At 38.6% G+C, this 21,874-nt stretch overlaps 1 protein-coding gene across 36 annotated transcripts in view; it reads right to left on the bottom strand.

Annotated features, from left to right (window-relative positions):
- ANKRD42 (ankyrin repeat domain 42) overlaps window positions 1–21,874 on the bottom strand; it is a 57,008-nt gene that overhangs the window by 30,610 nt on the left and 4,524 nt on the right. For 16 of the 36 annotated variants that reach the window (XR_014067599.1, XR_014067596.1, XR_014067595.1 and 13 more), the window contains exons 2-6: window positions 21,183–21,349; window positions 15,686–15,793; window positions 12,193–12,312; window positions 11,233–11,368; window positions 5,955–6,155 (exon numbers count right to left, since the gene is read on the bottom strand). Coding sequence is in view for 17 of the 36 variants with exons in the window: in XM_081536852.1 (XP_081392978.1) it covers window positions 5,955–6,155; window positions 11,233–11,368; window positions 12,193–12,312; window positions 15,686–15,793; window positions 21,183–21,349 (732 nt within the window). In the remaining 19 variants the exon portion in view is untranslated. Of the gene's footprint in view, window positions 1–5,954; window positions 6,156–11,232; window positions 11,369–12,192; window positions 12,313–15,685; window positions 15,794–17,179; window positions 17,183–21,182; window positions 21,350–21,874 lie in introns of all 36 variants that reach the window. The other 20 variants (XR_014067605.1, XR_014067606.1, XR_014067598.1 and 17 more) reach the window with 4 other exon arrangements.

The raw sequence follows: 21,874 nt of genomic DNA, 5'->3' as shown, positions 1-21,874 counted from the left end.
AAAAGAAACTGGAAGTAGATACAGTATATATGTGTGTGTATACACATACAGGTGTGAATGCACCTGACCTGGTGCCCAGCACATAGCAAATACTTAATAAAATGTTTTTAATGATAACAATTACACACACTGGACCCTTACTGAATGTCAAGCATGGTAGTAAGCACTTAAAAGGACTGCCTCATTTTGCCCTCTTAACAACCCTGCAATAGCTATTCTCAATTTTATATATAGAAAGAAAACAACCTAGAATACTCAGAGTATTTTTAAAAGAACAAAGTTGAAGATATAGTAGCTGATTGCCAGTCTTACTATAAAGCTAGTGATCAAAGCTGTGTAGTATTGGCAAATAAACAGAATATCAATAAGACGGAATGCTTAAACAAAATATGGGACATCTATACAATGGAATACTACTAAGCAATAAAAAGTAATGAACTACTAATATACATAATACAAATGACTCTCAAAAGAGTTCCATTAGAAAACCCAAACTAATCTATAGTGATAGAAAACAAATCAGTGGTTGTGTAGGTCAGGGTGAAAGAAGGGATGAGAGGGTATGAAAAAATATTTGAGGTAATGAAAGTGCTTTGCATCTTGATTGTGATGGTAGTTTCATGATATATATTAAAACTCAAACCGCATACTTTAAATATAGTTTATCGTACATAAATCATATTTTAATAAAGTTGCCTTTTTAAAAAAAAGGACATCATTTGTGGAAAAAGTTATAGTGTGACAGAAAATATATCAGATAAAATTAACAAAAGATAGATATCAGAACTATATAAAAGAACTCAAGTAACTTAGAAAAGGACAAAGAACAATTCTACAGGCAATTCATAGAAAAGTAAACTAGAACAGCCAGTAACTTTATGAAACAATCTTCAACCTTATTAGTAACCAAAAAATGCAAATTAAAACACAAGTTAAACCTCTTCATACCCAACTAAGTGGCAAAAATGTTTAAGTCTGACAACACTGAATATTGTTTGTCTAAATTCTCACCAAACATTGCTAATGAGAGTGTAAATTACTACAATCACTTTGATGAAGAATGCAGCATTTATACCTATTTATACTGAAGATGGGCATATCCGACCAAACAAAATCTAAAGTGGAATTTCCTAAGCGTTTACCAAGGCAGAGCTCTCAACTCTCAATCTTCAGAGTAGACAGGCAGTATACCTCAAGAAGTCTCATCCACTGGTACCAGTGTGCCACACAAGTATCATTTTCAGTATAGGCTATGTGTGAAAAAGGTAGTGAGGCACGTCTCTAAAGAATATCTTGTACATGTACACAAGGACACTTATAAGAATATTCATTACCACGTGGATTGTAACACTGAAAACTGTAAATAATCTAAATATCAAACTGGAGAATGGAACAATAATGTTTTTATTAAATGCCGGACGGAGGAGCCTAGTAGGCTGCAGTCCACGGGGTCACTAAGAGTCGGACATGACTAAGCAACTTCACTTTCACTTTTCCCTTTCATGCACTGGAGAAGGAAATGGCAACCCACTCCAATGTTCTTGCCTGGAGAATCCCAGGGACAGCAGAGCCTGGTGGGCTGCTGTCTATGGGGTCACACAGAGTCGGACACGACTGAAGCAACTTAGCAGCAGCATACTACACAAAAAATTTAAAAGAATAAACTAGAATACATCTATCTGTCTAATAAGCCTCAAAAATCATAACATTTGGTAAAAAAAAAAAACAAGAGAAGAATACATACTGTTTAATGCAATTTTTATAAAGTTTTAAAAGAAGTTTCAGGGACTTCCTGGGTGGTGGTGAAGAATCCACCTGCCAATTCCAGGGACATGGGTTCATCCCTGGTCCAGGAAGATCCCACATGCTGTAGAGCAACTAAGCCCATGCATCACAACTATTGAGGCTGTGTTCTAGAGCCTTTGAACCTGAACTACTGAGCCTGCATGCTGCAACTATGCAAGCCCGTGCACCTAGAGCCCAGTGCCCTGCAGCAAAAGAAGCCCTTGCACTGCAGTGAAGAGTGGCCTCGGCTTGTCACAATTAGAAAAAGCCTGCACACAGCAACAAAGATCCAGAGCGGCCAAAAATAAATAAATCTTAAAAAAAAAAAAGAAGTTTCAAAGACTACTAGTTGTCCACTAAAACCTCCTTCCTTTCATAGCAACAAGAGTTGTAGCAGAGCTGAGGGTTCTCAGCTGGTTACTGAATTTTCCAGGCTTCCCCACAGCTGAGTGTGGCCATGTGACTGACTAACCTTCTGCCAACAGGATGTTAGCAAAAGTGATGAATGCAAATTAGACATTGAAAATCCTAGCTTGTTCTTTGTTCTCTCCCCACCTCCTGCTGGATGAGCAACACCTAGAGAGAGCTGGTCAGGATGACAACAGGTCTCTGAATGACTACACAGAACAAGATTTACTCTCCAACTGAAGCTATCCCATAAAAGAAATAAACTTGTATATCATTTAAGCTGTTGAATTTTAGGATTTCTCATTAGTTACAACAGTTTAGTTCCCTACTCTAAAAATTCACAAAATGATACTGATTATTTTTGTGAGTTCAGTTCAGTTCAGTCGCTCAGTCGCGTCCGACTCTTTGCGACCCCATGAATCGCAGCACGCCAGGCCTCCCTGTCCATCACCAACTCCCGGAGTTTACCCAAACCCATGTCCATCGAGTGGGTGATGCCATCCAACCATCTCATCCTCTGTCGTCCCCTTCTCCTGCCCCCAAACCTTCCCAGCATTAGGGTCTTTTCAAATGAGTCAACTCTTCACATCAGGTGGCCAAAGTATTGGAGTTTCAGCTTCAACATCAGTCCTTCCAATGAACACCCAGGATTGATCTCCTTTAGGATGGACTGGTTGGATCTTCTTGCAGTCCAAGGGACTCTCAAGGGTCTTCTCCAACACCACAGTTCAAAAGCATCAATTCTTCGGCGCTCACTTTTCTTCACCGTCCAACTCTCACATTCATACATGACCACTGGAAAAACCACAGCCTTGACTAGATGAACCTTTGTTGGCAAAGTAACGTCTCTGCTTTTAAATATGCTATCTAGGTTGGTCATAACCTTCCTTCCAAGGAGTAAGCATCTTTTAATTTCAAGGCTGCAATCACCATCAGCAGTGATTTTTGGAGCCCCAAAAAATAAAGTCTGACACTGTTTCCACTGTTTCTCCATCTATTTTCCATGAAGTGATGCAATCAGATGCCATGATCTTAGTTTTCTGAACGTTGAGCTTTAAGCCAACTTTTTCGCTCTCCTCTTTCACTTTCATCAAGAGGCTCTTTAGTTCTTCTTCACTTTCTGCATAACGGTGGTGTCATATGCATATCTGAGGTTATTGATATTTCTCCTGGCAATCTTGATTCCAGCTTGTGTTTCTTCCAGCCCAGCGTTTCTCATGATGTACTCTGCATATAAGTTAAATAAGCAGGGTGACAATATACAGCCTTGACGTACTCCTTTTCCTATTTGGAACCAGTCTGTTGTTCCATGTCCAGTTCTAACTGTTGCTTCCTGACCTGCATATAGGTTTCTCAAGAGACAGGTCAGATGGTCTGGTATTCCCATCTCTTTCAGAATTTTCCACAGTTTATTGTGATCCACACGGTCAAAGGCTTTGTCATCGTCAATAAAGCAGAAATAGATGTTTTTCTGGAACTCTCTTGCTTTTTCGATGATCCAGCGGATGTTGGCAATTTGATCTCTGGTTCTTCTTTTCTAAAACCAGCTTGAACATCTGGAAGTTCACGGTTCACGTATTGCTGAAGCCTGGCTTGGAGAATTTTGAGCATTACTTTACTAGCATGTGAGATGAGTGCAATTGTGTGGTACTTTGAACATTCTTTGGCATTGCCTTTCTTTGGGATTGGAATGAAAACTGACCTTTTCCAGTCCTATGGCCACTGCTGAGTTTTCCAGATTTGCTGGCATATCGAGTGCAGCACTTTCACAGCATCATCTTTGAGGATTTGAAATAGCTCAACCGGAATCCCTTCACTTCCCCTAGCTTTGTTCATAGTGATGCTTTCTAAGCCCACTTGACTTCACATTCCAGGATTTCTGGCTCTAGGTGAGTGATCACACCATCGTGATTATCTGGGTCATGAAGATCTTTTTTGTACAGTTCTTCTGTGTATTCTTGCCACCTCTTCTTAATATCTTCTGCTTCTGTTAGGTCCATACCATTTCTGTCCTTTATCGAGCCCATCTTTGCATGAAATGTTCCCTTGGTATCTCTAATTTTCTTGAAGAGATCTCTAGTCTTTCCCATTCTGTTGTTTTCCTCTATTTCTTTGCATTGATCGCTGAGGAAGGCTTTCTTATCTCTCCTGGCTATTCTTTGGAACTCTGCATTCAGATGGGAATATCTTTCCTTTTCTCCTTTGCTTTTTGCTTCTCTTCTTTTCCCAGCTATTTGTAAGGCCTCCTCAGACAGCCATTTTGCTTTTTTGCATTCTTTTCCATGGGGATGGTCTTTGATCCCTGTCTCCTGTACAATGTCACGAACCTCTGTCCATAGTTTGTCAGGCACTCTATCAGATCTAGTCCCTTAAATCTATTTGTCACTTCCACTGTATAATCATAAGGGATTTGATTTAGGTCATACCTGAATGGTCTAGTAGTTTTCCCTACTTTCTTCAATTTAAGTCTGAATTTGGCAATAAGGAGTTCATGATCTGAGCCAGTCAGCTCCCGGTCTTGTTTTTGCTGACTGTATAGAGCTTCTCCATCTTTGGCTGCAAAGAATACAATCAATCTGATTTCGGTGTTGACCATCTGGTGATGTCCATGTGTAGAGTCTTCTCTTGTGTTGTTGGAAGAGGGTGTTTGCTATGACCAGTGTGTTCTCTTGGCAATATTCTGTTAGCCTTTGCCCTGCTTCATTCTGTACTCCAAGGCTAAATTTGCCTGTTACGCCACGTGTTTCCTGACTTCCTACGTTTGCATTCTATTCCCCTATAATGAAAAGGACATCTTTTTTGGGTGTTAGTTCTAAAAGGTCTTGTAGGTCTTTATAGAACCGTTCAACTACAGCTTCTTCAGCATTACTGGTCGGGGCATAGACTTGGATTACCGTGATACTGAATGGTTTGCCTTGGAAACAGAGATCATTCTGTCGTTTTTGAGATTGCATCCAGATACTGCATTTTGGACTCTTTTGTTGACCATGATGGCTACTCCATTTCTTCTAAGGGATTCCTGCCCACAGTAGTAGATATAATGGTCATCTGAGTTAAATTCACCCATTCCAGTCCATCTTAGTTCGCTGATTCCTAGAATGTCGACGTTCACTCTTGCCATCTCCTGTTTGACCACTTGCAAACCACTTCAGTATTCTTGCCTTGAGAATCCCATGAACAGTATGAAAAGGCAAAAAGATAGGACACTGAAAGATGAACTCCCCAGGTTGGTAAGTGCCCAATATGCTACTGGAGATCAGTGGAGAAATAACTCCAGAAAGAATGATGGGATGGAGCCAAAGCAAAAACAATACCCAGCTGTGGATGTAACTGGTGATAGAAGCAAAGGTCGACGCTGTAAAGAGCAATACTGCATAGGGACCTGGAATGTTAGGTCCATTTTTGTGAGTACATATATACTAAATATAAAACCACAGAATGGAATTATAAATCTAAAATAATGGTTACCTCTGAGGATAGAGAAAAGGGAATGAATGGTATTGAAAGAAGTGGGAAACTTCAAGTGTACCTAAAACCTAATATTTTATTCTTAAATCCAGTGGTATAAAGAATGTTCACTATGTTACATTAATCTCTACATATATCTGCTTAAAATATTTCATACAAAGAAGAGAATCTGGATGAACTGTGTGGACAATGATATACAACATATTTTAATACAACATTTGCCTTGTAACTTCTTTCCTTTTCTTCTCTATTCTGCTTTCTAAATGCTAAAACACTTCAGATTTATTACTTACTTTCTTGATCTTTTGGATCATTTCCTTCACACTCAGCCCCCTGGATAAACTGTAAAATGTTCTGCTTAAAGAACCTCTGGGCCAGGTCCAATACATTTTCTCCATTATCATTGAAGGCTTTCAAACCTTGGGAGGCACTGCTCATTCTACTGAGTAGGAATTTAAAACAGTGAAGGTGGCCTTCCATGGCTGCTAAGTGAACTGTAGGTGAGAGAAAAAATAACAATTTAATTTTAGATTGACAATAAAATAACTTGAAAAAAGAAATAACATATTAATCCTAGTTCTCCTAGGGAGATGACTATCCCTACTCTATATAACGGGGCTTCCCAGGTGGCGCAGTGATAAAGAATCTGCCTACCAATACAGGAGAAACAAGAGACACAGGTTCGATCCCTGGGTCAGGAAGATCCCCCCAAAAAGGGAATGGCAACCCACTCCAGTATTCTTGCCTGGAAAATTTCATGGAGAGAGGAGTCTGGTGGGCTACAGTTGATGGGGTTGCAAAGAGTCAGACACCTGAGCATGCACACATACACACTCTATATAACAGAGATGTACTATGGATGCAAGGATAACAGACCTTTTTTTCAGCATACATATCCTTAGCTAGCCTCCAACTCAGGCCACAGCAGTAGACTAAATGGTTGAGTATTTACACTTACTGTGAACTAGAAAAACTAAGTGAGGGTCACCAAAGCACAGATCTCAAAAATTTTTCATTTAAAGTGAAATCCAAATTGTGCAGCTTATATGAAAAAAAAATGCTTTCTATGTAATATCAGTCGTGTCCGACTCTTTGCAGTCAACACCAGGCCTCCCTATCCATCACCAACTCCCAGAGTTTACTCAAACTCATGTCCATTGAGTCCGTAATGCCATCCAACCATCTCATCCTGTTGTCCCCTTCTCCTCCAGGGAAGCCCTCTATGTAATATAGGTGATAGGTAAGTTATCTCAATATTTTGGAAAAAAGTGGAAGAAATAAACCAAAATTGTCATTATGCAAATGGGGTGATGTTATTTTTATCACTATGCATTTTGTCACTTTTCTATAAACATTATTTTTACTATAAACAAGAAAACTGGATCAAAACTACAGTCTAATCACACAAACTATCTCACCATTTCTTCTCTTAAATTCTTGAAAATAATAGCAAAGATATTTCTTAAAGCCGTAATTACAAGAAAAACAGACAAGAATACCATGAACAGACAAGAAATGTTAAGGGGGGAGGAGGTGCTTCTCTGGTGGTCCAGTGGTTAAGAACCTGCCTTGCAATGCAGGGAACACAAGTTTTGATCCCTGGTCTAGAAAGGTCCCACATGCCTCCAGACAACTAAGCCCACCCACCCTATAGCCCATACGCTATAGCCCATGCTCTATAACAGTAAGAAGCCCACACACTGCAATGAAGACTCAGCACAACTAAAATAAATTAAAACTAAATAAATTAAAAAAAAATTTTTAATGTTAAGGAATCCCTGAAAGAAAATACAATGAATTAGACTGAGGGAGAGCCATAACCCAAAATCTGCAAAAAATAGGAGTGGTTCTGGAGTGCTACAAGCTTAGAGGCAATGATTACAAAGAACAGAAGAGACTTCACACCTCTTGAGAACTGACCATTGGGAAACAGTCCAATTCATGTATAAATCTTGGCTCTGGAGAAATAGGGCAGTGCCCAAGTGACCAGCAAAACTCAGGAGAATCAATTAAGTAACAATGTCTGAAAGACACTTCATTGGCACATGCCACTGTACACTTTCTCAGCTGAACCTCCCATCAAAAAACTCCCCCTGAAAGTTCAGATTCCTCTAACTACTTACTCATTGTATACACTGAAATGTATTATAGGAATTTCTAACTTTACAGGTCAAAAACCGAACTCCTTACCCTTTTCTACATACATACACAACTCTCTCCATCTCAGTTACTAGAAATGCTCTCCTTTCAGGCCAAAACCCTGAGTCCTATTTCTGTCACTCCTCACACCTAATCAATCAGCAAATCTTATTGGCTCTATCTTTAAAAGATACACAAACCCCAATCACTTCTCACTATCTTTGCTGCCTCTACTCTGGCCCAAGAAATTGTAGCTTAAATTATAGCATCAAGCTCCTAAATGCTCATGCCCACACCCTCATTACAATCTAGTATTATGAACATAGTAGCCAAAAATGATGCTCTTAAACAGATCACCTTTATGTACAAAATCCTTCAATGGCTCCTGTTACCTCTTGACCTCATCATCTATTACTAACCTCCTCACTTCTCTTTGAATCACACTGACTGTTACTACTCACTATTACACAAATACACCCAGGCACGATGCTGCCTCAAGAGCTTTACACTTGCTGAAGTTCTTCCTAAAATGTTTCTCCTCCAGGATATCAAGACCTGTTGTCTCAACTCCAAGTCTTCACTCAACTGTCAACTCTTCAGTGAAGGTTTCTCTCACCACCCTATTTTAACTTCATCCCCTGTAATACTCTACTTCCCTTTGCAATTTAACCTAAACACATATCTTTATTTAATATATGTTTTTATGATTATTAGGGTCTGTCTCCCCCCTCACCACCATACAAAGGCAGAGACTTTTGTCTGTTTTATTTGCAGTGATATCCCCAGCACCTAGGGACTGAGACTGCTGCTGCTGCTGCTGCTAAGTCGCTTCAGTCGTGTCCGACTCTGTGCGACCCTATAGACGGCAGCCCACTAGGCTCCTTCGTCTCTGGGATTCTCCAGGCAAGAATATTGGAGTGGGTTGCCATTTCCTTCTCCAGTGCATGAAAGTGAAAAGTGAAAGTGAAGTCGCTCAGTCGTGTCTGACTCTTCGTGACCCCATGGCTGCAGCCTACCAGGCTCCTCTGTCCATGAGGTTTCCCAGGCAAGAGAACTGAGACACAGATGCTTTAAAAATAAATTTGGAATTAATAATTTTTAAGAGAGAGATATGAATATAAGCAGTATAGTCCTGGGCCACATTCTTAACCTCTACATTATACTATTAAAAATATACTATAAATGGTTATAAAATAACTACACATTTTTTTAGAATGCATAGTTTTAAAGAAATAAAAGTTGAATGTTTTTTCAACGAGCAGCAACAATAGACTAACGAAGTGATCAGGCAAATTCAATAAAGTACTAAATAAAAATGAAACTGCCCCTTACCTTGCATTACAGAAAAGTCAGTTACAGGTGGGTTAGAGATTTAAATGTAAAAATGAAATAATAAAATTCCTAGAAGATAATATAAGAATGTCCTTGGGAATTCCCTGATGATCCAGTGGTTAGGACTCCACGTTTTCACTGCAGAGTCCAGATTTAATCCCTGGTCAGGGAACTAAGATACCTCAAGCCACACGGTGTGGCCAAGAGGAGAAAATTTACACACACACACACACACACACACACACACACACACGAGTGTCTTCAAGACCACATAGTAGGAAAAGACTTTTTAATAAGATTCAGAAAACACTAACCATAAAGGAAGAGCTTATTAAACATTAAAATTAAAACTTCTATTTATAAAAAGATATCTTAAAAGAATGAAAAGGCAAGACATAGAAAAGATAGTTAAATGGAAAAGACAGTTGCAACACCTGTGACAAAGAGCTTGTATCTAGCATATATAAAAACCCCTACAATTCAATTAGAAAAAAGACGGACAGTTTAATAAAAAAAAAAAAAGCAGAAGTTTCACACTGGTATTTCACAGAAGAAAATAACTAAACAGCCATTAAACATATGAAAAGATGTTCTACATCCCTAGTAATCAGGGAAAATACAAATTAAAACCACAGTGAGATATTACTATATACTCAAAAGAATGACTAAAACTAAAAAAAACTGACAGTATCAAGTGTTAATGAGAAAGCAGAGTAACTGAAAGCCTTATACACTGCTCATGGGTGTATAAATTCATAACAAACGCTCTGGAAAACCAAAGAAACCACACACAAAAGGACATCCGTGCATTATTTTATTCCATGGAATTCAGAAAGAAAAATACTAACTTTTATGTTGAAAGTCAAGGTAGTGATTAACTTTGGAAATTGGTAGTAACTAGAAAGAGGATATGAAGGAGACTTTCCTGTTTCTTGAAAACACTTCACAGAGAAGTGTTCACTTGTGAAAATTTTCTGAGCTGTGCATTTGAATTCAGTGTTTCTCTGTATGCATGTTATACTTCAAATAAAAAAAAAAATTTAAAAGACTGAGAGTAAAATAGCTACTTTCAGATACACAAAAATTGAGAGAGTTCAAGCCAAGAGACCTTTACTAAATGAACACTAAAGGATGTCCTTCAGAAGGAAGCAATGTGATCTCAGTCAGTAGTGTCACAGGATGGAAGATGAGGGCAGGGAGGCAGGTCAGAGCCAAATTATGAAGGCCCAGCCTGCCAAACTAAGGAATCAGAGATCTGCAGGGATCTAGGGAGTTTTTTCAAACAGCAAAGTGATTTGATTATTGTGATAATTTTGTCTGGACTTCCCCTTCTCTTGTTTGCCAACTAAGATTCCTTTAAGATATAACTTAACTATCGTTTTCAGTAACCCATCTCACTGTGGTCTAACTCTCTTCTGAACTTCTACAGCACCTCTCAGAAGAAGACAGGGTATTACAGGCCTCAACTGGCTAGCTGAGTGCAGGCTAAACAACTGCAATGAGCAAATTAGTTCAAACACACTAGCGTCCACTATTTGTACTATTTCTCTTTTTTTAAGTAATCTGTGGGGCAGAGACATCTGTGGGGCAGTGTCCACTATTTGTACTATTTTTTTTTTTAAGTAATCTGTGGGGCGGAGACATAATTTAAAAAACAGTAACACTAGACAGTACATGAGAAAAGCAACTAGTGGGAAGAGTAAATGCAAGTTTTTTATTTTTCCAGTTTCTCTTTTGCTGCTAACAGTTCCAGGAAAAAAAAAAATCATATGAATGGTACATAACACAGAAATAAGATTAAAAATGTTCATGTCAAGGGACTTCCCTGGTGGTCCAGTGGCTAAGAGTCTGCACACTCCCATTGCAGGGGGCCAGAGTTTGATCCCTGATTGGGGAACTAGATCCCACATCCCTCAACTAAGACCAAGCACAGCCAAACAAATAAATACATTTTTTTAAAAAATGTTCATGTCAAATATATTTTACTGCTTCAGTTTTGTTAGGAACTATTAGAATGATGACAGTTTATAAATTTTTTAAACATGATTCAAACATTTGAAAAGTTTAATGAAAAGTCAAAATGTTTACTTTTGCAAATACCTGGAAGGTTTCCGTTGTAGTCCACGTCTTCTACACTACATCCCCATTTCACAAGCAGTTGCAAACAGCCAAGCCGCCCATGAAAAGCTGCATAATGCACAGGTTTCCACTCTCTCTTATCAGTCACGCTGGGATCCTACAGATGACATTCACAAGGACTCAGTTTCTTTCCATTTGGCAGCAGAAACACTAAGTCTAGCAGCTTAATTCTACACATGAGAACCAGAAGCTGTTCTTAAAATTGTAAGGCAAACACTAAATACAATAGAAATATTTACTGCAACCACTGATTTGAACATATGAGCTAAAGTAAAATACTAATGAAATTTTAAAATCTTTTTAAAAAAGAATATAACTTGCCACATATAAACTGTTTCTAAAAAGGTACTTAACTAGTCATTCTACAGGTCACAAGTTCCTGACCAACAAAATGAAAGATGGATTCAAATGATCAAATCATATCTTGGGAATGTAATCCAAGAGTTAATGAAAAATATTTAATTCCTATAAGAAGTTATTTTTTATAACCACTGGGTAATTTTAAAAATAAACATTACAATAAATGAAATTTTTAGAGATATAAATAACTTTGTAAATTAGTTCATGAAATAAGAGTTACAAAAGAAACACACGGGTAAACATACAGCAATTCAGAAAGGTTACAATTGCTGGTTAAGATGTGTTTGGAAGCCTCAGAATCTTCCCTGGTAAACTCTGAATTCATATGAAGGACCTATAGCCTCTGAAATATTTTGTAAGGCTAAGCTGTTTTTTTGTTGCTGAAGATTTAATTAAATTATTGCTCCAATGTTTAAAGATGGGAAAGTTAAAGAGAGAGATCAAATTACGTCCTCAGAGTCTTATGAAGGATATAAAAAGTCAGGAAGAGATAACCAGACTACCAAATGTTAATCCATCTACATGATTATACATTCTCACATATTAACAGGAACACCTCACCACTCCACTTCGGAGCATTATTTGTAAAGTGAAAGAATGTCCATGTGTTGCAGCAAGGTGTAAAGGAGTGCATCCACGATCATCTTGAGCTGCCAGGTTGGCTCCATTGATTATAAGAGCCTGAAGGCAGAGAAAGAAGAAGGAATGTATGTGAACACAGACGCTAAATCATGCAGATACAGATTATTTAAAGGCAAGCAATTTATTAATCTACAGCTAAGCTATTATATGTTTTTTTCATGTGTGCTACACACAAAGTCTAAGAAATTCTTAGCCAGTCCTAAGAAAAAGCTTGAAATCCTTTTTACATTACCTAGGAGACACTCATAACCAATTTCACATTTTGACTTGAGTATGTACATATAATTCATAAAACAAACTTTTCATGAGCACAGATTAAAAACCACTAACTTAAATAATTTAATGCTAAGCTAATAAAACCGAAATTTAAACTTCCTCTATTTCAAAAGCAGAATCTTTTATTAACTGGGTTTTTAATATAATAAAAGGACTTCACTATTAAAGTAATCAGTTCTAAGCTCCAAATCAAACTTCTAACTGCATCTGAGGAGATTCCATATGAATTTACACTTGGCCCAGTTTCTATATATGGGTTATAGAATATACACAACATGTCCCTCTATATAATATACAGAGTAATTAGTTTAAAAAATTATTAGCTAATATTTTTCAGTTTTATCTCCCTCAGACCTTTTTCTTTTCTAACCAGCCTATATTCACCAGTATCTCAGCTACAGTTCACTTAGTCATAATTCCTACCAAGAGTTTTAATAAGAATAGTTTCCATGATTTTGGCTGACTCTCATTAACAAACCAGTCAATAATCATCACAAACCACATACTGAGGGCTTACTACATCACTACAAAGAATATGAAGATGTATTAACTTAGGGAATTGGGATATATGTAGAGACAAAGATAATCGACTATACAAAGCAGTCCTTGGTAAGTAACAACTGCACAGCACAGTACCCAAAAGCATCACAAAAGCTCTAAGAGTGAAGAGATCACTTTGAGGAAGAAAAGGACAATCAAGGCAGAGAGAATGGCATAAACTAGTGCTTAGGGGAGAATCAAGGCAAGAATCAAGTAAAACTTCATTTGACCCTGATACCCCCTTAAGTTACTACTGTATTTGTACCTTCCTTTCACTGCCTACTTTTCAAATTAATACCTCAATGCCTGAATGTAAAGTCCACCTACAAACTGGGTGCTATCTCTATCATTCCAGAAATATAGCCAACCTCCCACTATAGAGTTCTCAAATTCAATGGCATTTCCTTAAGTGTTGTTCCTCTTAGTTTTATTCTGTAACTGATACACTACCTGACTTCTTCAGCTTCTTCCTTCACTTGCAGTCAATGCATCCTGGCTCTCTATCTCTCTTTCTCCTCTGAATTCTTTACTCATTTCACTACTTGCTTCCATCCCTACTAGTAACATGCTTCAAAACTCAATTCTCAATACTCCAGACACTCTTCTCTAAGCTTTAGTTCTCCTGAAATCTTGCTCTCCAGTGCCCTTTTCAACTGCCTGGACCATCTGTACCTGAATGACCGACAGGCACCTTAAACTCAACATAGGCCAAATTGAACTCAACATCCTTCCTCCCAAATCTCCCCTGCCTTTCAGATGTCCCTATCTATAGTGCCATAATTATCCATCATTCTGACTCAAAACCTTACAGTCTCATATACTTTGTCAGTGCTTCTTTGTAAGATGTTTTAAATAATTTTCTTTGTTTCTCATTGCAACCAACTAATCTTATCCTCTATGGTTAGTGATTATACCAAAAGTCTCTGATTTTCTTGCTTCCAAACTCTATTCATTCTAGATAATCCTGGATGCATCTTGCTAAAATAACTTCCTAAAATACTGTTTTCATTACCACATTCCCCTGTTACTGTCCATATGCATGTGTTATATGTGCATATATACACACATACAGTATACATATAAAAGTCTCTTTCCTATACAAATGAATCTTTATTCTATTACTAAGACATTTTACAAATCTGCCTTATCTAAACTTAGTTCAGAACAGTTCACATAACAAACCATCTACACGCAGTCAAACTCATACAACAGTATATTCCTTGAACACACCACACTTTTCCAATCCAAAGATTTCACACAGAATTATAGCACAGATATTAATAGGACAAAGTCTGAATTCAAACTTCATCTTTGTCACTAATGTAGGCAACATATTTAACTCTGAATCTGTTTCCTAATCTACATGAAAGGAAACTCAAAACACCATTGTATTAAATGAAGTGATGCATGGGAGACTGTGATTGACAAAAAGTGTTCGATAAATTTAATCATTATTTTTATTTTCACCTGACACATTCCCTACCTACAATGCTTCCTCACAACTTATCTTCTTAAAATCAACCCATTCTTTTAGGATTAGCTGAAGTTTCATTTGGAAGTTTCATTCCCTCCATTTATGATTCCTCTGTCTCAAGTTCCACAGTTCTTCTCATCTACACTTTCATGAGAATCTTACTCATAGACTATGATGTCTACTGTTTTGTAACTCGCTGAGTAAAGGTCCTGTCATTGCAAATAGAATCTCAGGCTTCTTACAGGTAGGGACTGTTTGCTTATATGATTTTGTATTCCTCCAAGTTTCAATCCATTTCACTACATTTATTCAATCTATTTACTCCAATAAACTAGATCCTGACACAGATTAATGTGTTACTCTAGCCGAGGAAATACATTAAACGAGGAATTTTAGGCATGGTAATCTGGACATGACTGTAACAGCCCTTAAAACAACCCAAACAGATAGCCAACTGCTTTAGAGATAAAATAATTTCGGATCTTGCACAATCTGTTTGAGTGATTTGTTTTGTTGTTGTTTAATTGCTCAGTCCTGTCAGTCTCTTTGAGACCCCATGAACTATAGCTCGCCAGGCTTGTCTGTCCATGGAATTTCCCAGGTAAGAACACTGAAGTGGGCTGCTATTTCCTTCTCCAGAGGATTGTCTTAACCCAGGGATCGAACCTGCATATCCTGCATTAGCCGGTGGATTCTTTACCACTGAGCCAGTAGGGAAGTAATTTCTAAAGCAATTAAATTTATTGACTTTTTAAAAAAGTAACCAAGGGTTTCCCTGGTGGCTCAGTGGTAAAGAATCTGCCTGCCAATGCAGGAGACATGGGTTCGATCCCTGATCCAGGAAGATCCCATGTGCTATGGAGCAACTAAGCCCATGAGCCACAATGACTAAGCCTGTGCTCTAGAGCCTGGGAGCCCCAACTGCAGAAGCCTGGGCACCCTCGAGCCTGTGCTCCCCAATGAGAGAGGCTACGTCAATGAGAAGTCTGCATGCCACAACTAGAGAGTAGTCCCCACTTGCCACGAGAGAAAAGCACATACAGCAATGAAGACCCAGGACAGCCATAAATAAATAAATAAAATTATAAGAAAAACATAAAAAGTAACCAAAGTTATTATTACCTGCATGCAAGCATCCTGTCCCCTGATAGCAGATATGTGAGCTGCTGTCCAGCCTCTCATGGTTACTTGTGAGATATCAGCTCCATGCCAGAGGAGCCAATGAAGACACTACATTAAGAAAACAACCACGTTAACCATTTAGCAGGTATTTAACATTTTTATATCTTTCAAGTTAGTCTATCATCATAAAATACTACAGCCTGAGAAGCATCACAAGTGAATGAGGGCACAGGTATAAGAAAAACAAAAGCACAATCACAATAATATGGTAGCCCACATCTGGCCTTATTGTTGGGTAAACAATACGGAGTGGTAGGAGATGAGGAAAACTGGAGACCACCTTCCTGGTCCATAAGGTGAAATGCTACTCTATCCCAGCCAGTTTTTGCACTGAATGAAACACTGGTCCAAATCTTATGTTTGACCAATACTTGACAAGCCAAACAAAACACATCTGTGGTTAAGTTCATTCAGCAGCTGCTAATTTACAACCTCTGCCATAGGTTTTGAAATGGGACCAGAAACTTCTGAATGAAAGAAAACACTGTTATTCTGAGAAGGCAGTGACAAAAAACCATCCAAAAGAAATAGAAATGCAAGGCGGCCAAGTGATTGTCTGAGAAGGGTTTACACATAGCTGAAAAAAGGAGAGTGACAGGCAAGGGAGAAAGGGAAAGATATACCCAACTGAATGCAGAGTTGCAGAGAGTAGTAAGGAGAGATAAGAAGGCCTTCTTAAAGGAACAATGAAAAGAAATAGAGGAAAACAACAGAATGGGGAAGATTAGAGATCTCTTCAAGAAAACTGGAGCTATCAAGGAAACATTTCATGCAAGGATAGGCACGATAAAGGACAGAAATGGTAAGGACCTAACAGAAGCAGAAGATATTAAGAAGAAGTGGCAAGAATACACAGAAGTACAAAATAGGCCTTAAACCTAGAAAACCACAATAGTGTAGTCACTCACCTAGAGCCAGATATACTGGTGTGTGAAGTCAAGTGGGTCTTAGGAAACAATATTACAAACAAAGCTAGTGGAGGTCATGGAATTTCAGCTGAGCTATTTCAAATTCTAAAAGATAATGCTGTTGAAGTGCTGCACTCAATATATCAGCACGTTTGGAAAATGCAGCAGTGGCCATAGGACTGGAAAAAGTGAGTTCTCATTCCAATCCCACAGAAGGGCAATGCCAAAGAATGTTCAAACTACTGTACAAAAATTGAGCTTCTTTCACATGCTTAAAATCCACAGTAACTTAAAATCCTTCACGAGAGGCTTCAGCAGTAGAGAACTGAAAACTCCAGATGTACAAGCTGGATTTAGAAAAGGCAGGGGAACCAGAGATCAAATTGCCAACATCCGTTGGATCACCAAAAAAGCAAGAGAGTTCCAGAAAAACATCTACTTCTGCTTTATTAACTATGGCAAAGCCTTTGACTGTGTGGATCACAACAAACTGGGGAAAATTCTTAAAGAGATGGGAATACCAGACCACCTGACCTGCCTCCTGAGAAATGTGTATGCAGGTAAGGAAGCAAGTTAGAAATGGACGTGGAACAACACACTGGTTCCAAATCGGGAAAGGAGTACATCAAGGCTGTATATTGTCACCCTGCTTATTTAACTTATATGCAGAGTACATCATGAGAAATGAGGGACTGGATGAAGCACAGCTGGAATCAAGACTGCTGGGAGAAATGTCAATAACCTCAGATATGCAGATGACACCACCCTTATGGCAGAAGAATTAAGGAGCCTCTTTATGAAAGTGCAAGAGGAGAGTGAAAGAGTTGGCTTAAAACTCAACATTCAGAAAACAAAGATCATGGCATCTGGTCCCATCACTTCATGGCAAATAGATGGGGAAACAATAAAAACAGTGACAGACTTTATTTTCTTGGCTCCAAAATCACTGTGGATGAGGACTGCAACCACAAAATTAAAAGACGCTTACTCCTTGGAAGAAAAGTTATGACCAACCTAGACAGCTTATTAAAAAGCAGAAACATTACTTTGCCAACAAAGGCCCCTCTAGTCAAGGCTATGGTTTTTCCAGTAGTCATGTATGGATGTGAGAGTTGGACTATAAAGCTCAGCACCAAAGAACTGATGCTTTCGAACTGTGGTGTTGGAGAAGACTCCCCAGAGTCCCTTAGACTGCAAGGAGATCCAACCAGTCCATCCTAAGGGAGATCAGTCCTGAATATTCATTGGAAGGACTCATGCTGAACCTGAAGCTCCAATTCTTTGGCCACCTGATGCAAAGAGCTGACTCACTGGAAAAGACTCTGAGGCTGGGAAAGATTGAAGGCAAAAGGAGAAGGGGACGACAGAGGATGAAATGGCTGGATGACATCACCAACTCGATGGACATAAGTCCATCACAATTCAATGTGATAAATAGAATTTTTCAAATGTGTATAAAGTTGAGGGAAAAGTTGCTAGTTGGATGATACTGAGGGGGGAAACACAGAAGGCTCTACCAAGTAGGTGCTACTTGAGCTGGATTTCAACTGGGAAGAGATGAGACCAGGCAAATGAAATGGCTCGTACACAGTCTATGATAATATGAAACAGTAGACTAGTTTGGGAAATGACAGTCACATGCACTGGAGCATAAAACAAGTCTGACAAGAGTTGAGGTTGGAGAGGTAGTCTACCATATTAAACAGCTCAAACTTTATCCTACAGACTATAGAGAGTCACTACAGGGACTTAAGGAAAGTTTTCTGGAGAAGGAAATGGCAACCCACTTCAGTATTCTTGCCTGGAGAATTCCATGGACAGAAGAGCCTGGTGGGCTACAGTCCACGGGGTCACAAAGAGTCGGACACAACCGAGTGACTGACATTTTCACACTTTCACTTTCTTTAAGGACGATTTACTGCTTCTGTTTTAGAGCTGTAATCTTGCGTGTCAGTTATAACTAGAGGTAGACGATCCAAGGAAGAAGGAAATCAAGTAGCTCTAAAGCAGTGGCTATGAAAGTGGAGAGGACAATTCTGAGAGTCAAAGAAGAGAAATCAACAAACCTTGTGATCTGTTCTCACTACATCAATATGCACCATGAAGCACTTCATGTAGACAAATGCTTATACTGTGTTTTGCTTCTGTAAAACCCTGAGACTACTCAAAAATGATGCCAAGGATATTAGCCTGGAAAGCTAAGCAAGGGAGTGAAGAGAATAATGGTTTAGTTTTAGACCAACTGATTTTGAGATGCCAGTCAGGTATGCATGAGCTGCTGATAAGCACTGTATGCAGAAACCAGAATTCAAATTCTGGAGAGAAAACAATTCTGTGAATTAATATACAGACAAAGAAGTCTAAAAATGGCCTGGAGAGAGAGTGCAACATAGAAGAGAGAAGTCCATTGGCAGGGCATAAATAAAACCACTAATTTGGCAAACTAAAATCAGTATTTCCTCTTCTCTTCAAAATCATTTTTAACAAAAAGGCAAGAAAATCCCATCGTTGATGAAGCTAAGAGACATCTGAAACCACAAAACAGATGGGAAAGCTGCCAAAGTGTAGATCAATCAGGGATGTGGGAGGAAACAGCAGAGAAAATCCCCACTTGGGGCTGCAGGCACAGAAAGACCCATCAGGCACATTCCTCCCAGGTGAGAGGGAGCCACTAAAAGGGCAAAGGAGAAATCTCCACAGTTTAAGTGGGGCACACAAACTAGTGGAAAGAGATTCTTTGCAAGAAGCAGAAAAGCCCAAACAAACAGGAAATCACACAGAGACTCCATATTCATAGAAAGCAGACTGTGTGGCAGGGGAAAAAAAAGAAACGCATAGTGCAGCCTACAGGCAATAGGGAAATGTAATAGCTAAAATAAGCTCCCACACATAATCATGAGAATCATGAGAAAAATTCCAGTTGGCTTTGTACACAGCCCAAGAATAAAAAGTTGTGCATACAAATAAACTTATCTATAAAATAGAATCCGCCTGCAATGCAAGAGACCTGGGTTCAATCCCTGAGTTGAGGAGATTCCCTGGAGGAGGGCATGGCAATCCACTCCAGTATTCTTGTCTGGAGAATCCCCATGGACAGAGGAGCCTGGTAGGCTACAGTCCATGGGGTCGCAAAGAGTCGAACATGACTGAGTGACTAAGCACACAACACATGAAACAGAAACAGAATCACAGACACAGAGAACAGACTTACCATTGCCAAGAGGGGGCGGGGCGGAGGGAAGGATTGGGAGTTAGGGACTAACAGACGCAAACTATCACATTTAGAATGGATAAACAACAAGGTCCTACTGCATAGCACAGGGAACTATATTCAATTTCCTGTGATAAACCATAATGGAAAAGAAATGAAAAAGAATGTATATATACAAGCATAACTGAATCACTGCTGTACAGCAGAAATGAATACATTGTAAATACATTGCAAATTTGATAAAATAAATCAATTAAAAAAGGAATTACGCATTAAAATATTCACTAAGCACTGGTTGTACTATTGAAAAACTAAAACCAATGAAATATCCATCAATCAAAAAATGAATAAATTCTGATATTTATCTAAGAATAGACTACTACAACATGGCTGAAAGAAATGAACTGGAGTACATATATGTAACCACACCGTTAAGTCAAAAATACATTGTTGAACAAAAAAAAAAACAAGCTGCAGAATGATCCAAATAATATGACCTTCATATAAAACATGTCACTTAAAACCATGATCTAATCATATGTAATAACAGCATAAAATATAGATGGTTATAATAAACACCAAATTCAGAGTAACAGTTATCTCTGGAGTTGGAAGAAGAGAAATGACACCAGGGAGGGGTACTCAGGGACTTCCAACGTATCTGTGATATTCCATTTCTTTTCCAAAAATCTGAAGCAACTATAGCAAAAATATCAGGATTTGATAGAGCTACGTATGCATTATGTTATCCTCTGCAAGCCACCCTCTATGCTGCTGTTGGAATCCAGCCACCACACTGAGAGGAATCACTAGCCCACATGTGGTGACCTCACAACAAGGCCCATGTGGAGAGGAATCAAGATGGCCAGGGCCCACAGCCAGCATCTACTACCACATGTCTGTGTGATCAAGCCTTTGGAAGATTACAGCCCTAGCTTTTAAATCCTCTCGCTGGAGCCCCCAACATCACAGAGCAGAGAAGAGGTGTCCCTGACATCCAAATTTCTGCTTCACTCCCAACCATAAATAAATGGTTATTTTATGCCACTAAGTTTTAGGATACAATTTACTACAAAGGTAACCAGAACACCCAAATGTTACAGTGAATTGAAAAGTAAAATATTTGTATATATATGTATAACTGAATCACTCTGCTAAGCAGCAGAAATTAACATTGTAAATCAACTATGCTTCAATAAAATTTAAAAAAAGAAAAACATTTGCAATGCCCAGCATAAGGCCTCAGTCCTGTTTGCTAAATTTACAAAGCTGCCAACAACTCTAAACTTACCCAATTTAATAATTTATAGTTTCTTACCTCCAAACTGCCAGAGTGTGCTGCCCAATGTAAAGGGGTAAATTTATGAAGAATATCAACTTCGTTAATGCTGGCACCACGCTGTACAATTTCTGAAAGCTGCTTTACATCTCCAGCACGTACTGCATCATGTATGCTACCAAAATGCACTTTCTTCCTGGCACCTACTGAAAAACCAAATTGCTTAAAATATACTGCAAAACTAAAAAAAGACTAAAGCATTGACATATATCATCTATCACACGTAAAGTAGGTTAACTAGTGGAAAGCTGCTATATAACACAGGGAACCCAGCTTGGCGTTTTGTGACGACCTGGAGTGGGGAGGGAGGTTTAAGAGGCAGGGGTATATACATAAATAGAAGTATGACTCATTCACATTGTTGTACACCAGAAACCAATATAATATTGTAAAGAAATTATCCTCCAATTAAAAAATAAATTTAAGATAAAAAAAGACTGAAGCAACAATTGAACCAAAAGTACAAAGTCACTTTGGCTTTCCAAATAATTTACTACAAAGATATTCATGAATAACATCTTAATCAGACTCCACTTTCAGCTCTAATATGTAAAGAGCACAGAAGTCATCACCTGCATTCATACAGGAAAAAAGCTGAACAAACTGAAAATCAACAACTTTTCTTAGACTTACCAGAATTCAGGTCCCAGGGCAAACAGCCACCCTGAATT

Source organism: Giraffa tippelskirchi, chromosome 10, assembly GCF_054371585.1.
Source record: "Giraffa tippelskirchi isolate mGirTip1 chromosome 10, T2T-mGirTip1v1.2.pri, whole genome shotgun sequence".
NCBI lineage: Eukaryota > Metazoa > Chordata > Mammalia > Artiodactyla > Giraffidae > Giraffa > Giraffa tippelskirchi.
Note: the sequence above shows the minus strand (reverse complement) of the source record. Positions and strands in the feature narration are given on the sequence as shown.